Here is a 14984-nt window from a genome sequence, read left to right as displayed (position 1 = left end):
AGACAGTGTACTATGACAAAAAGTACTATTTACTGTTCTAATTACATTGATAAAAACCCCACCGTTTATAATATAATAAGGCACTTCTGGGGTTTTGGTATACGGCCAATTTACCATGGCTAAGGGCTGTATCCGTGTTGCGTTGTGCATAAGAACAGCCCTTAGCCATAGTATATTGGCCATATACTCTAATAAACTTATCCTCTGCAGCAGAGGTAACTCTGGGTCTTCCTTTCCTGTGGCGTTCCTCATGAGAGCCAGTTTCATCGTAGCGCTTGATGGTTTTTGTGATGGTTTTTGTGACTGCACTTGAAGAAACTAAAAGTTCTTAAAACTTTCTGGATTGACTGACCTTCATGTCTTAAAGTAATGATGGACTGTCATTTATTATTTATTATTATTTATTATTATTTATTATCAGCTTATTTGAGCTGTTCTTGCCATAATATGGACTTGGTCTTTTACCAAATAGGGCTATCTTCTGTATACCACTCCTACCTTGTCACAACACATCTGATTGGCTCAAACACATTAAGAAGGAAAGAAATTCCACAAATGAACATTTAACAAGGCACACCTATTAATTGAAATGCATTCCAGGTGACTACCTCATGAAGCTGGTTGAGAGAATGCCAAGAGTGTGCAAAGCTGTCATCAAGGCAAAGGGTGGCTACTTTGAAGAATCTAAAGTAGATTTAGATTTGTTTTACACTTTTTTGGTTACTACATGATTCCATATGTGTTATTTCATAGTTTTGATGTCTTCACTATTATTCTGCATTGTAGAAAATAGTAAAAATAAAGAAAAACCCTTGAATGAGTAGATGTGTCCAAACTTTTGACTGGTATTGCATATATATATACATGTATGATCCCACTCTCTGAGGAGCTACCTGGATTACTTACATTTCAAGTTATTTAGCAGAGGCTCTTATGCAGAGTGATTTACAGTAGTGAGCCCATCCATGTTCATACATTTCTTTCATACTGAACCCCCATGGCAATCAAACCCACAACCCTGGTGTTGCAAGCGCCATACTCTACCAACTGAGCCACACTGTCTAGTGTCATCCTACTCTCTGAGGATTCAGAGCCTAAGCAGGGTATTTAAGTTTTCAAATGACGTATTCCCACTCCTTCGGTAATTTGAAAACTTAAACACACCTGCAATCAGTGTGACTCAGTTGGTAGAGCATGGCGCTTGCAACGCCAGGGTTGTGGGTTCGATTGCCACGGGGCCTCAGTATGAAAGAAATGTATGGACTCACTACTGTAAATCACACAAGATAATTGACTTGCTAAATAACTTGAAACATAAGTAATCAAGGTAGCTCCTCAGATGTGAGATATTTTATATCCCAGAAATATTTCAGGTACAGAAACAATGATGTAGATCTTTCTTGACTTCTTTTCAACTTGTGCAGTGCCGTTTCACACGATCGCTATAGATGACACAAAGTTCACTTTCTTCACATTAAGAATTTCTGGGTCCTGCTGGTGATTCACTTCAAGAGACCTTCAGAGATAATCTTTCTACCCTTTTGATAGCCTCCTCATATGGAAACTCTCTCAACTGCCCTGATTTTGGCAAAACCAGTCTCTTTCACCCTACTCGGGCATTCCAGGGATGTCACCTCATGTTCTCCACCACAGTTACAACACTTTGCTCCTTGTCGATTTGGAGCAGCTCCGTGCTCAGGCCAATTTCATTAAACATGCTGAGAGTATGTTATGGAGTACCACAGTGTGTTATTTGACAGACAACCCTATGGTTAATTTTCTGTCTAAACATTTGTTGGTTATTATATAGCTATTTATGTGTGAGATATTTATTTAATGATGTTTGAATGTTCACAGTGAATAAAGCTTGAATGTTCACTCTGAATATTAACCAATTATAATAACACATTTGAAAAATGTTATGCATTCAACATACTCTAAATTATTGCTAAATGTGTATCAAGTGGTAGCAATATTTCAATTATTTTGTTTTCACCCCCCCCAAAAAAAACATCATTAACTATTGCAATACTATTTACTGTACAACGAAACTGTCAAAACAGATGTCCATCACTTATCCTACTAAGTTAATTTTTCCTGGGAGATTTTATTTTGAAACCGGAAATCTAAATGATACCAGTTCTTGTCAGGATTACGAAGATTCTGATTGGTCGATAATAACCCGGTAGATGTTCCTAACTGGCCCCTCAACTTCCTTTTTGGTGAGCCATCAGCGACGACGATGGTAAGCAATAATCGACAATAAATCAATCTAACACAATCCTCCATCATCCAGACAATTTGTATATAGTAACATTTATAAAATAGTTGGCACTAATCTCTGGGCTTCGCGTGATTATTTTTTGATTGAGTCCGCCTTCGTATTCGTTGATTAGAATGTCCTGCACGTTCAGAATCCAGTGGTACTTTTTTGGGGCTAACCCCTCAGATGGTCAGGTTTACATTAGTACTACGAGAGACAGACAAATTAATGACATCGACTGTCAACTAGGTAACTTTTATCTCACATAGTGTAGTTAGTTGGCAATTTTAAGTATTTATTAGTCGCTAGGTAGACCATCTTGCAAATATGTTGTCTGGTGCGAAGTATTTTGAGGCATTGACATAATTAGGCACTTGTCAGATTTAAGTTTTCTTTTGGGTATGTATGTTAGTGCTACAAATGTGAGGGCTGCATTTCAAGGTTCAGGGTTTGGGCATCTTGCCTGAACCATTCTCAATCGTAATTTAAGTAGCCTAGGACACGGTCGTCATTTATAGGAGGCCATGGCTGTGTGTTTTGGTTTTCCCTCTAGGGTGAACATTGTCATACACTTGACTCCGATAAATTACAATGTTTTCTTTATTCGTTCTTTTACCAGGTAAGTTGACTGAGAACACGTTCTCATTTACAGCAACGACCTGGAGAATAGTTACAGGGGGAGAGGAGGGGGATAATGAGCCCATTGTAAACTGGGGATTATTAGGTGACCATGATGGTTTAAGGCCTGATTGGGAATTTAGCCAGAACACCGGGGTTAATACCCCTACTCTCACGATAAGTGCCATGGGATCTTTAATCCTGTTAGATCTGTATGATTAGGCAGATTGCAAAATATTCCATGTTAGTTTGAAGTTATCAGTAAAGAACTACCTTCCTAATTAATGATTTGTTGATCAATGATTTTTTTCAGGCTAAAATCAAGGCTCGAGACTTGCGGGGCAAGAAGAAGGAGGAGCTCCTTAAACAGCTTGAAGACCTCAAGGTGGAACTATCTCAGCTCCGTGTTGCCAAGGTTACGGGTGGTGCTGCATCCAAACTGTCCAAGATGTGAGTATTGTTTAGAATCACTTGCGCTTGCTAACAGTTCATTTTACCTTTCCTCCCACAATGTTTTGCAGACAGGTCATATGCAGAAGTGTCTAGTGGCATCATTACAAGCAGACATTAGGCATTGAATGTAAACACAACTGCACCCTTTTGAGCATTCCCTCACCTTTGGACAACAATGTCAGGAGTTTAGAGGAATGCTCACAGATGTTAATTACTGTGTCCAATTCACCACGCTTGACGTCTATGGGTTCTCAATGCACACATTTCTGAGAGGGTGCACGTAGGCTAGGTGAGATCACAACCGCGCACTTTTACAGGATCATTATCCGCTCAACCCTCGAACCAATTACTGGCCCAAGGCCCTTAACCACTAGGCTACCTGCCGCTCCTGGTAGAACCTGAACTCTCAGGTAATGAACTGTATGTTGTTGACCTGGTTCTGTGTTTCCTGATAGTGATCAAACTTAAGCTTAGAAGTGTTTAGCGACGCATCTTCCTATAATGTCCAAATATGTCACATGCGTTTCCCAAAACTCTGCGTAGAGAATGTTCACTAAGTAGGTAATTGAAGCATGTGTCGATACTGTTAGGATCGAAAGGAAGGCAGTGCTGCTCTCAGATCAGCGTTCTCTATTAAAAAATTCTTACCTAACATAAGTAGTCGTACACACTACTGACAACGGATCAGCTCCTAGAGAGACTGTCACCTGTGGCTACAAATATTGAGGTGTTTTATTCTGTTGTCGCCTCTATTGCATTAAATCTTAATTCTCACATCATTGTGCATGTTGTTACACAGGAAGTATATTGAGGCAAAATGACTAGGCCACAACAGCTAAATAGAACTAAATTGTATTTGATTGTTATTGAAATATGGAGGCATATGTAGCCTGTTGACCTTAGAATGAAGTAATCTCGAGAAGCTTGGCCCTGAAGGTTTTTCAACAACCTTCATTTGAGCATTTTAAAGTGAACTTTAAAATGTATTTTATGACATGGGTGAAAGTTGATTGAATTTATTCCCGGTACGGGACCTCCTGTGTACACATGCTTAATCATAGAATTACATATACAGTGAACAGAAATATAAGCGCAATGTGTAAAGTATTGGTCCCATGTTTCATGAGCTGAAATAAAAGATCCCAGAAATGTTCCATACACACACTAATATTATTTCTCAAATTTTGTGCAGAAATGTGTTTACATCCTTGTTAGTGAACATTTCTCCTTTGCCAAGATAATCCATCCATCTATGTGTGATATGTGTGGCATATCAAGAATCTTGATTAAACAGCATGATCATTATACCTTGTGCTGGGGACAATAAAAGACTACTCTAAAATGTGCTGTTTTGTTACACAACACAATGCCACAGATGTCTCAAGTAGAGGTCGACTGATTATGATTTTTCAACGCCGATACCGATTATTGGAGGACCAAAAAAGCAGATTAATCGGCCGATTTAATTTTTTGTTGTTGTAATAATGACAATTACAACAATACTGAATGAACACTTATTTTAACTTAATATAATAAATCAATAAAATCAATTTAGCCTCAAGTAAATAATGAAACATGTTCAATTTGGTTTAAATAATGCAAAAACAAAGTGTTGAAGAAGAAAGTAAAAGTGCAATATGTGACATATAAGAAAGCTAATGTTTCAGTTCCTTGCTCAGAACATGAGAACATATGAAAGCTGGTGGTTCCTCTTTAACATGAGTCTTCAATATTCCCAGGTAAGAAGTTTTAGGTTGTAGTTATTATAGGAATTATAGGACTATTTCCCTCTCTACCATTTGTATTTCATTAACCTTTGACTATTGGATGTTCTTATTTTTATTTATTTATTTCACCTTTATTTAACCAGGTAGGCAAGTTGAGAACAAGGGGAACAACTACTAGAAGGCTCAGAGCGAGTGACGTTTGAAACGCTATTAGCGTGCGCTAACTAGCTAGCCATTTCACTTCGGTTACACCAGCCTCATCTCGGGAGTTGATAGGTTTGAAGTCATAAACAGCGCAATGCTTGATGCACAACGAAGAGCTGCTGGCAAAACGCACTAAAGTGCTGTTTGAATGAATGTTTACACGCCTGCTTCTGCCTACCACCGCTCAGTCAGATGCTTGTATGCTCAATCAGATTATATGCAACACAGGACACGCTAGATAATATCTAGTAATATCATCAACCATGTGTAGTTAACTAGTGATTATGATTGATTGTTTTTTATAAGACAAGTTTAATGTTAGCTAGCAACTTACCTTGGCTTACTGCATTCGCGTAACAGGCAGGCTCCTTGTGGAGTGCAATGAGAGAGAGGCAGGTCGTTATTGGGTTGGACTAGTTAACTGTAAGGTTGCAAGATTGGATGCCCCGAGCTGACAAGGTGAAAATCTGTCGTACTGCCCCTGAACAAGGCAGTTAACCCACCGTTCCTAGGCTGTCATTGAAAATAAGAATGTGTTCTTAACTGACTTGCCTAGTTAAATAAAGGTATAAAAAATAGGCAAATCGGAGCCCAAAAATACAGATTTCCGATTGTTATGAAAACTTGAAATCGGCCCTAATTATTCGCCCATTCCGATTAATCGGTCGACCTCTAGTCTCAAGTTTTGAGGGAGTTTGCAAATGGCATGTTGACTGCAGGAATGTCCACCAAAGCTGTTGCCAGATAATTGAATGTTAATTTCTCTGCCATAAGCCTTCTCCAATGTCATTTTAGAGAATTTGGCAGTACGTCTCACAACCGCAGGCCATGTGTATCCACACCAGCCCAGGACCTCCACTTCTGGCTTCTTCACCTGCAGGATCATCTGAAACCAGCCACCTGGACACCTGATGAAACTGAAGTATTTCTGCACGAACTGTCAGAAACCGTATCAAGGAAGCTTACCTCACCAAGGTGGCCTAATTGCAGTTTGGCGTCGTAACTAACTTCAGTGGACAAATGCTCACCTTCAATGGCCACTGGCATGCTGGAGAAGTGTGCTCTTCACAGATGAATCCCGGTTTCAACTGTACTGGACTGATGTCAGACAGCGTTTATGGCGTTGTGTGGGAGAGCAGTTTGCTGTTGTGAACGAGATCCTGAGGCCCATTGTCGTGCCATTCATCCAACGCCATCACTTCATGTTTCCGCATGATCATGCACGGCCCCATGTTGCAAGTATCTGTACACAACTTCTGGAAGCTTGAATTCCCAGGGTTTCCATGGCCTTTATACTTACCAGACATGTCACCCATTGAGCAGGTTTGGGAGGCTCTGGATTGATGTGTATGACAGTGTGTTCCAGTTCCTGCCAATACAGCCATTGAAGAGGTGGACAACCTTCCACAGGCCACAATTATTTTTTTCTATATAGAATCCCTATTAATTCAATAGGATTTCTGTGTGCCTAGTCTTAAAAGATTTGTAATTTTAAAGCTGCAATATGTAACTTTTTGGGTTACCTGACCAAATTGACATAATGTATTATAGATCTGTCAATCTCATTGAAAGCAAATCTAAGAAGCGGTAAATATGTTCTATGTGTGCTGTTTCTATTATTCCCGTTCTTGGGGTTTGTTTTTGCATCTTTACTTTGGGTTTTGTGCACCAGCTTCAAACAGCTGAAAATACAATGTTTTGGGAAAATATATTTCACAGTAGTTTAGATGGTACAATGATTCTCTACGCGATACTTACTTGTTTGTGTGACAAACTGAAACTATAATTTTAGGAAACAGGAAATGGCATTGTTTTCTGCAGTGCATCTAACTTTTAAAAATTAATGACCCTTTTATTGTGGCATGAACACAACCAGTCATGATGTTTTCATCTGATTATCAAACGATCATGTGAAAGGGCTCCTTTTCTAGGCTACCTGCCTACGTTCATACACTCAACATATTACCAGCCTCCAAACAGTGGTGAATGGAAACAGACATCTTATTCAAAACACCACAAAGTGTCATAACATTTGGCAATTGTCATTAGGTTAGCATTTATGCATCCACTGCTGTTCGTGCGCATCTCTGTTTGCCATTCATCTCTGCCTTGGCAAAAATGTCTGTTCTGGTCGAACCACATCGCATTTTGGAATGTAGGCTATACCACCCGTTCAAGTTCATTCACAAATGTTTCATGGTGTTATAGACTACAGTTTTCTTGACATTTTGTTTTGTGATAGGCTCATGTTTTACTGGTACAGCGTACCGGACCGTAGCACCTTTCACCCCTGCTTATGAGGGAAAATCATAACCAGATCATGGCCAGATCGGCACACCCCTCGTGAAACATGTTCAACTTGAATGTACTACACATTGTTTGACATTTGATATATGGCAGAAAAGCAATTGTACATTTCCCTACATCTTATCGGCACAATTTGAAAGATAGAATTAAAACGTTGTAAATAGCAATATGTCATTAGTTGCCATGATCAGCATTGCAGATATTGAGATTAGTGAGATTCAAGAATTTTCTTTCACACAGCATCTGCGCATATGGATGTGTTAGCTTCACGCTCTTACAGTATGGGAGCCACAGGAGAAGTCGATTTATCGTGCTTTAACGCTCTGTTGTGGAAATTGACCACCTATGCTGTTTACTTTTTGCATCTACGTCATATTGCGGAGTCTACCTTTTTAAGTTGTTTTAAATAATATGTTGAAAGTGCAATGTTTCATGTAATTTCACTTATTCCCACCTTTTTATTTCAGCCGTGTCGTTCGGAAGTCCATTGCCAGAGTCCTGACAGTTGTCAACCAGACCCAGAAGGAGAACCTGAGGAAATTCTACAAGGTAGGCCTTTTATTTAAAACTTTGTTGCTGGCTTCATAGATTTAAGTTATAGGATGTTATAGTATAGAATCACAGTATCTATGCGTCATGATGGTACAGTATCCTGAGGTCACTAGCAATACTGAGCTCTAATTGTCTTCACGTATTTGGTGCATCAGTGTTAGATTCTTTTGCTGAATCATGATGTGGAGTTGGTGCTTGAAAGTGGAGTTTTCGCTAGTTGAAATCCAGCCACATGTGCCTAAATAGGGCTGTTTGCGGTGACCGTATTACCGCCACACCGGCAGTCATGAAGGCAGTCAAATTCCACATGACCTTTTAGTCATGGTAATAAGGCTTCTCCATGCTTTGATGCTGCTGATGGTCATTAGTAGCCTACCAAACTTGCTAACTGCCTGGTACTCAGTGCTCTACTGTCCCTCTAATCACTCTGACATCAATGCAAATGTGATTGAAAATCTAATCAAACACTTCATGACAGCTCCTGTTGTGCAACATTTCTATAGGCTATGCAATTGCTTGTGAAAACAGAGTTTTGATGGCCTCCCATCAGCTTTTTATAGGTTAGGCCTAATATATTTATTTCCCAACTTTCCTAATATTAAACACATTATATTTACAACAGGAGTATAGTCTACCTGTCTGGCATGAAAATGAACCACGGGGAAAAGCATCCTCCATTGGCTATTTAAGTGCATAGATGACGTGTATTTTTTCCAGCTGCCCTGTTTCGATACAGGTGCATGATAATTGTCCATTCTAAATCAAATACATTTTCACACGTATATGTAAAGACAAAATTAAATCAAGAGTAGTTTGATGGGTGACAATATTAGCCTATCACTTGTGAATTATATATCACTTGTGATTGGTGCGTAGTGTAAGAAACATACTTTTTTTGCGACTTTTTCTAATCACACCTCAGGCCTATATTACAACTAAAGTGGCCAAATAACTTCTTAAAATTAAGCACATCCGCTTTACAATGTGTGTAGAGCCTAACTGGCATACATAAGCAGCGGGTGAGTTTCAAGTTTGGGGAAGATAATTTTCACCATTAAAATGCACCTTTATAATAAAAGCAATACATGCATAATTGCATTTGCGGTCACTTTTGATAATGGTGTTTTTCCACTAATGGACCATTCGCGCTTATAGCCTACTACGATGTGTGCATTGCTGCTCTTATAATGTGAATAAATAAACTATTAGGGTATCAACATTTTTAAGCTAAACGTTCTCATCTGTTGGGTCAGCCACATTGCATAAAACATTTTTTTGATGCTAGTGGTTGTATTCATTTGGGATCTATCGCATCCCACAATTGTCCCAGACTATGTTTGGAATATTTATTTCTCGCACAAAATAGAATAGGTCAACTTTTGTACTATGGGGGATAGTCGATTTACATAGGCTAGTGCTTTTGGTGTTCATTAGGCCTACCCATCTTGTTGGCTGTAAATTTGGACAGTTCTTCCAATATCTTCAATATGCACCTCGGAATTGCATAAGGACACGTGCAGTTGCGTCCCCGACTGTAGCCTTTGAGAAAGACCTGATCATGTGATGGAGAGCCATGTGAGTGCGAGGTGATGGGCACAACAACGCTGCACCTGGGGAGAAGGGCTTCTACGTCCACTGGTCGCAAAAGGCATGGATTTTTTTGGGGGGGGTGCATTACGGCCACACAAAGGGGATGCCGCCATGAAATTCTAAGCATTATGAAGTGCTTGTCAAATTGTGAATGAGAGACTGATGTAGTGTGTACAGCCTGCGCACAAAAAAACAAAGCAGAGCTCATGCCTTTCAAGTGAGTTTTTTTTCAAATCCTCATTAGTTGCATCAAGCAGCCTTACAATGGATTAAAAATCAAACATATAGTCCAACGTTTGTAGAACAACTAAAGGTAAATCAATAACACTTAAGCATATAGGAATACCTATTTCTTTGTTAACCGCTCAACACAGAATAGCCGCATGTGCGCTCTCTCTCAAAGCATTTGGAGAAAATATAATTTATATTTTATTCAGCTTTGTCTATTTGTGTTCTTGATACTATAAAATAATGCCACGGAATACGAAGCAAAATTTGTCTGCTAAATGAACTAGTGTAACCCACAGCCATTTGGCATTGCCAGATCAGGACCTAATATAAGGACAACAGAGTATGCTATTATGTTCTTCTGAAATGGACTACATTTTATTCATATCATGCTTCTTTAGACCTGTCTAAAATAAAAAATGTGATTTATTGTGAAGGTGTAGGCTATATTAAATGGATTTATTAGACTTTTTAAATGTCGATGTTCCAAAGGTCTACATCAGTGGCTTGAAGGCTGTGTGTTTGTTAGTTAACGGTCAATTACTGTGAGACCGACAGTTATTTTCTTGACAATCATTGGCTGACGCAATTATGTGACCGCCACATCCCTAGCCCCAAGGAGTAAAGCTAGCGTTGGATTTGGTTATGGGTTCCAAGACTAGGGGGTCATTTGCAGAATGGCACATACTGCCTGCGTCAGGCACTGCGTTGCTGAATCTCAAACCAGCCCCTCGCCCCTGCCAACTCACTTAGAGGGTACTCCGTTGTCACATGTTGCTGACGAGACTTCAAGTGCCGAGGGGATAAAATAAACCCATCAACTTCGGGACATGCTTGTGACTTGAATGATGCAGTTTGTGTTCCATTTTTAAATAACAAAACAAGGGTGAAATTCTAATTAACAAGTTCCCCCAGTCGTTTTAAATGTTATAAACTGCAGTTAAACATTTTAATTTGGGGGGTGTGTCAAGCCTTCAGATGCAAACAGTTGCATGTGGCATATAATTAATTATACACTCCTCTCCATTATTTTTTAAATAGTTGTGCGTGTTGGGAAGACGTTCTGAAGCTGTCAAACTGGCTATTGGTGGGTCTTATTAGCCCCTACACCTTGAATAATGTTCACTCCCTCAGCTTTGGTACACTTGTGCATATGGTGGAAGAGCATGTGAATATGCAAATGGAGGGCAGAGGGGAAGGGACTGTTTTTGAGATTTATTAGCTTTGAACTAGTAGTTACCAGGTTTGAAGAGCTGGATATGATTTGGTGAACTGATTCCAAAATCAGCTGTTGTGGATCCTTGTGTTCTGACATAAAGCTTAATATTTCTAGAAAATCTCGAAGAACAGTAGTTGAGCTTGCTTTCTGGAATGCCCCCATTCTGTATTTTTTTCCCACACATAGTCAAATGTATTTGTAATTACCTGAAATAAACCACCTGTAGATAATTCTTCTACCTGTAAATAATTATTTCTGGCCTTACATTTTGGAACACATGTCATGGTCAGTTGTACCTAACAAATACTTGAATCCCTGATATCATGGAAATTGGAATAGTGCATTGAATGAAATTGGAATCTTTACACTTTTTTTTGTTTCTTTTGCAGGGTAAGAAGTACAAGCCCCTGGATCTGAGGCCCAGGAAGACCCGTGCCATTCGCAGGCGGCTGAACAAACATGAGGAGAGTCGGATGACCAAAAAGATGCAGAGGAAATCACGCTTGTACACTATTCGCAAGTTCGCTGTCAAGGCTTGAGTCTGTACCTTTTTTTGTATTGAAAATAAATGACCTTTCCCAGGAAAAAAGATAATGTTGTCTTGTAAGTGTTTGAATTAAATCTGTCAGAATCCCCAGGGAACAGCTTTTTTTTTAACAGTATTTTTTTTTTTAACAATTGGAACGCGGTACACCGTTTTAAGATGTGACCAACAAAATAACAAGGGAAACAACATGGGGGAAATGATCAAATATAATGCTGTGACCTCATTCCCTCCCCTGTGACATGTGCACTCTCCATTCTTCATCATTGATCTTAAACTATGATGGATTGGTGTATAAAAGTTGACTATGATCTTACCCAGAAACCTTTTGTCACTACTCCTAAGTTGGGCTTTGCATGGTCAATCAAGGCTAAATGCCTGTCTTCCGTCTGAGCCATACAGCATTTACTGTGATAAGGCCTCTGCAAAAGTCAAGGCATTTATACCTCTTGCCTTTGCATAGCAGAGCTGTTGTCAAGGATGTGAGTTTGTGTTTATACTGGACCTCCCGCCTCCACCTACCGTCAACCAATCATGTCAATGCAGAGCTATATGGCGCCCTCCGCATTGTTACAGTATTTGGGCAGCGCACAACGATGCAGTACGGAGTTCAATTTTGCCTCTGCCAGCTTCTGGAGGCTCCGCAATTGCCTCACATCCTCCATACGGCGCCTTCGACCACACTTTCAAATCAAGCATAAATTGGCTTTTAGGTTAAATATTTCCCATATAGAGTTTAGGTAGGAGTAGGTCCTGACCTTTGGTTTCGCTGAGTCGTCACCAGATGGTGCTCTAGGTTCGCGTGTAATGGACACTTCAAGTCAACTATATGTCATGGAGTCAATCATGAATAGGCTTTTAATCTATTTTGGCAAACTATATTTATTCTTTACTAAATCAACCAAAACCCGCGTTATTTATTCATGTGAATTGATTAATTACCATGTTTTGCAGCAAAAAAAAAAAAATGTAGACAGTGTTCGCAGTCTCTCTAGGCCAGAGTAGACCACCGTGTGTTTAAAAAATAAAAATTGGGGAAACGTCTAGCTAGGCATGTAATAAATTACAGAGACATCTAAAATGTACAACTCTTAACAGGGCTCTTTGCATTGGTTGGAGCGCTTGTCAATCATATTGCCCATTGTCTCGTTGGTGCGACGGATAGTAGAACTCGAGCTGGTTGTAAGCGCGAGAAAGCAGTTGTGGCAGCAGAACCAGTGATGGGTGCACTGATCTCAAGTGCTGTTTAGTTGGAATTGTTCAAACTTTTACGTGGGGAGTTGAAATAACATGAAGTGTGAACTTGGAACTATGTTAAGGTCAACGATGTTGGAATTACTTTTGTTTTCATTGACAGCTGGGTTATATCGTGCTGCACCGCGCGCCTCCAACAACAATGAACAACTGTCTGTATCAAAGCAACCTGCCATGTCCGAAATCACACTCGGGCAGCTCGGCACTACCATGCCAAACTATTTACCCGAGGACAATGTGAGGTTGTCCACAATTTCAGCGCTCTCCCCAGTTTTTTCCGCGACCACATCGGCAAACAGGATTACAGGTAAAACCACTAAATCTTCCCAAACAAACAAGTTGACCCGAACAGCAAAGACCACCATAAGTGAGTCCATATCGGAGTCCTCAGTAAAAAACAATGATGGTACAGTTGACATAACGCCGATAATTTACACAGGAATATTTCGAACTACAACACCAACTGCTTCGACAATTTCTCCATCGAGGACTCCCGAAACAAAGACACATTCTTCGTCCACCTCTCAGCCTTTACCTGTCCCCACCACTGACACGCAACAAAGTAAGTCTCTGCTCTACCCATTTTTGGAAATTGAAATGCAGTACGATGTTGACCTTTCATTTAGAAACCAGATTATTTTCATGTCCAAACACCGCGTAGCGTGAAATAAAAATGTATTTGAAAATGAAACGAGGCAGAGCACTGTCACTGCCATTTGTCTCAAGACACATGACCCTTTTCCAGTTACACGACAAGTCAGAAAAGGCGATGGGAAATGTAATGTTAAGTGCCTAATTGTCCTTTTATCCACTCTAGTCTACTTAGTTTTTTGTTTTGTTTATGCATAACGTTACATGTGTATAGCTGTAATGCATTATAGGTGATGTCTGTACCATGTTTCAACTCAATCTGAGTGGTCCTCAATGCTTAATTTTTTTATCTGTATTTTGTATCATTGTGGAGTGACAATTAAATACAATTTTCTAACTCTACATCCAGTTTGTTCATTGTTTCAACTAGCCCAGTGTGACTACTGACTGACGTCCACTGTAATAGGGTCATTCATTGTAGCATCAACCAATGACTGTGTGTGTGTGTGTGTGTGTGTGTGTGTGTGTGTATATGACACCATCAACAGATATTTTGCATTAATTGTGTGGTAGACAGTTTTCCTGTTTCATGGAAACTCATTGAATGTCCATCAGGCCAGGGTTTTGTCCCAGCCCTGCTCTAACACATTCCACGAATCATCTGCACACATCAGGGTCTTGAGTTACAGGTTTTGGGAAAAGAAAACTGAGCAAAACTACTATTGAATCGGTTAATTCTGATATGAATCCAATAGATTTTTATTGTGAATGTCATTGTCTTGCCAGATGTATACACCCCTACTCAACACAGTAACTCATACATCACACTCTACAGGTACAGTTGAAGTCGGAAGTTTACTTACACTTAGGTTGTCATTAAAACTAGTTTTTCAACCACTCTACAAATGTCTTGTTACCAAACTATAGTTTTGACAAGTCGGTTAGGACATCTACTTTGTGCATGGCACAAGTCATTTTTCAAACAATTGTTTAGACAGATTATTTCACTTATAATTCACTGTATCACAATTCCATTGGGTCAGAAATGTGCATACACTAAGTTGACTGTGCCTTTAAACAGCTTGGAAAATTCTAGAAAATTAGGTCATGGCTTTAGAAGCATCTGATAGACCAATTGACATAATTTGAGTCAATTGGAGGTGTACCTGTGGATGTATTTCAAGGCCTACCTTCAAACTCAGTTCCTCTTTGCTTTGATATCATGGGAAAATCCAAAGAAATCAGCTAAGACCTCAGAAAAAAAATTGTAGACCTCCACAAGTCTGGTTCATCCTTGGGAGCAATTTCTAAACACCTGAAAGTACCACGTCATACGTCATACTTCTCAGGAAGAAGACGCTTTCTGTCTCCTAGAGATGAATGTACTTTGGTGCGAAAAGTGCAAATCAATCCCAGAGCAACAGCAAAGGACCT

At 39.6% G+C, this 14984-nt stretch overlaps 2 protein-coding genes across 2 annotated transcripts in view; both read left to right on the top strand.

The window, feature by feature from the left end:
* The first annotated feature begins 2141 nt into the window (after positions 1 to 2141).
* Positions 2142 to 11755, top strand: LOC110523244 (large ribosomal subunit protein uL29). Its single transcript, XM_021601767.2, has 4 exons — positions 2142 to 2245; positions 3195 to 3331; positions 8040 to 8121; positions 11551 to 11755. Exons 1-4 carry the CDS (start codon positions 2243 to 2245, stop codon positions 11698 to 11700), a joined length of 372 nt encoding a protein of 123 aa, XP_021457442.1. The 5' UTR covers positions 2142 to 2242; the 3' UTR covers positions 11701 to 11755.
* A 602-nt stretch (positions 11756 to 12357) lies between these two features.
* si:dkey-220k22.1 (multiple epidermal growth factor-like domains protein 9) overlaps positions 12358 to 14984 on the top strand; it is an 82227-nt gene continuing 79600 nt past the window's right edge. The window contains exon 1 of the mRNA XM_036976836.2: positions 12358 to 13521. Coding sequence (XP_036832731.1) covers positions 12996 to 13521 — 526 coding nt within the window. The 5' untranslated portion in view covers positions 12358 to 12995. The remainder of the gene's footprint in view (positions 13522 to 14984) is intronic.

Source organism: Oncorhynchus mykiss, chromosome 5 (assembly GCF_057628025.1).
Source record: "Oncorhynchus mykiss isolate SJ-2025 chromosome 5, ASM5762802v1, whole genome shotgun sequence".
In the NCBI taxonomy this organism is placed as follows: Eukaryota; Metazoa; Chordata; class Actinopteri; order Salmoniformes; family Salmonidae; genus Oncorhynchus; species Oncorhynchus mykiss.
The sequence above is the reverse complement of the archived record's forward strand: the minus strand, read 5'-3'. Positions and strand labels throughout refer to the sequence as shown.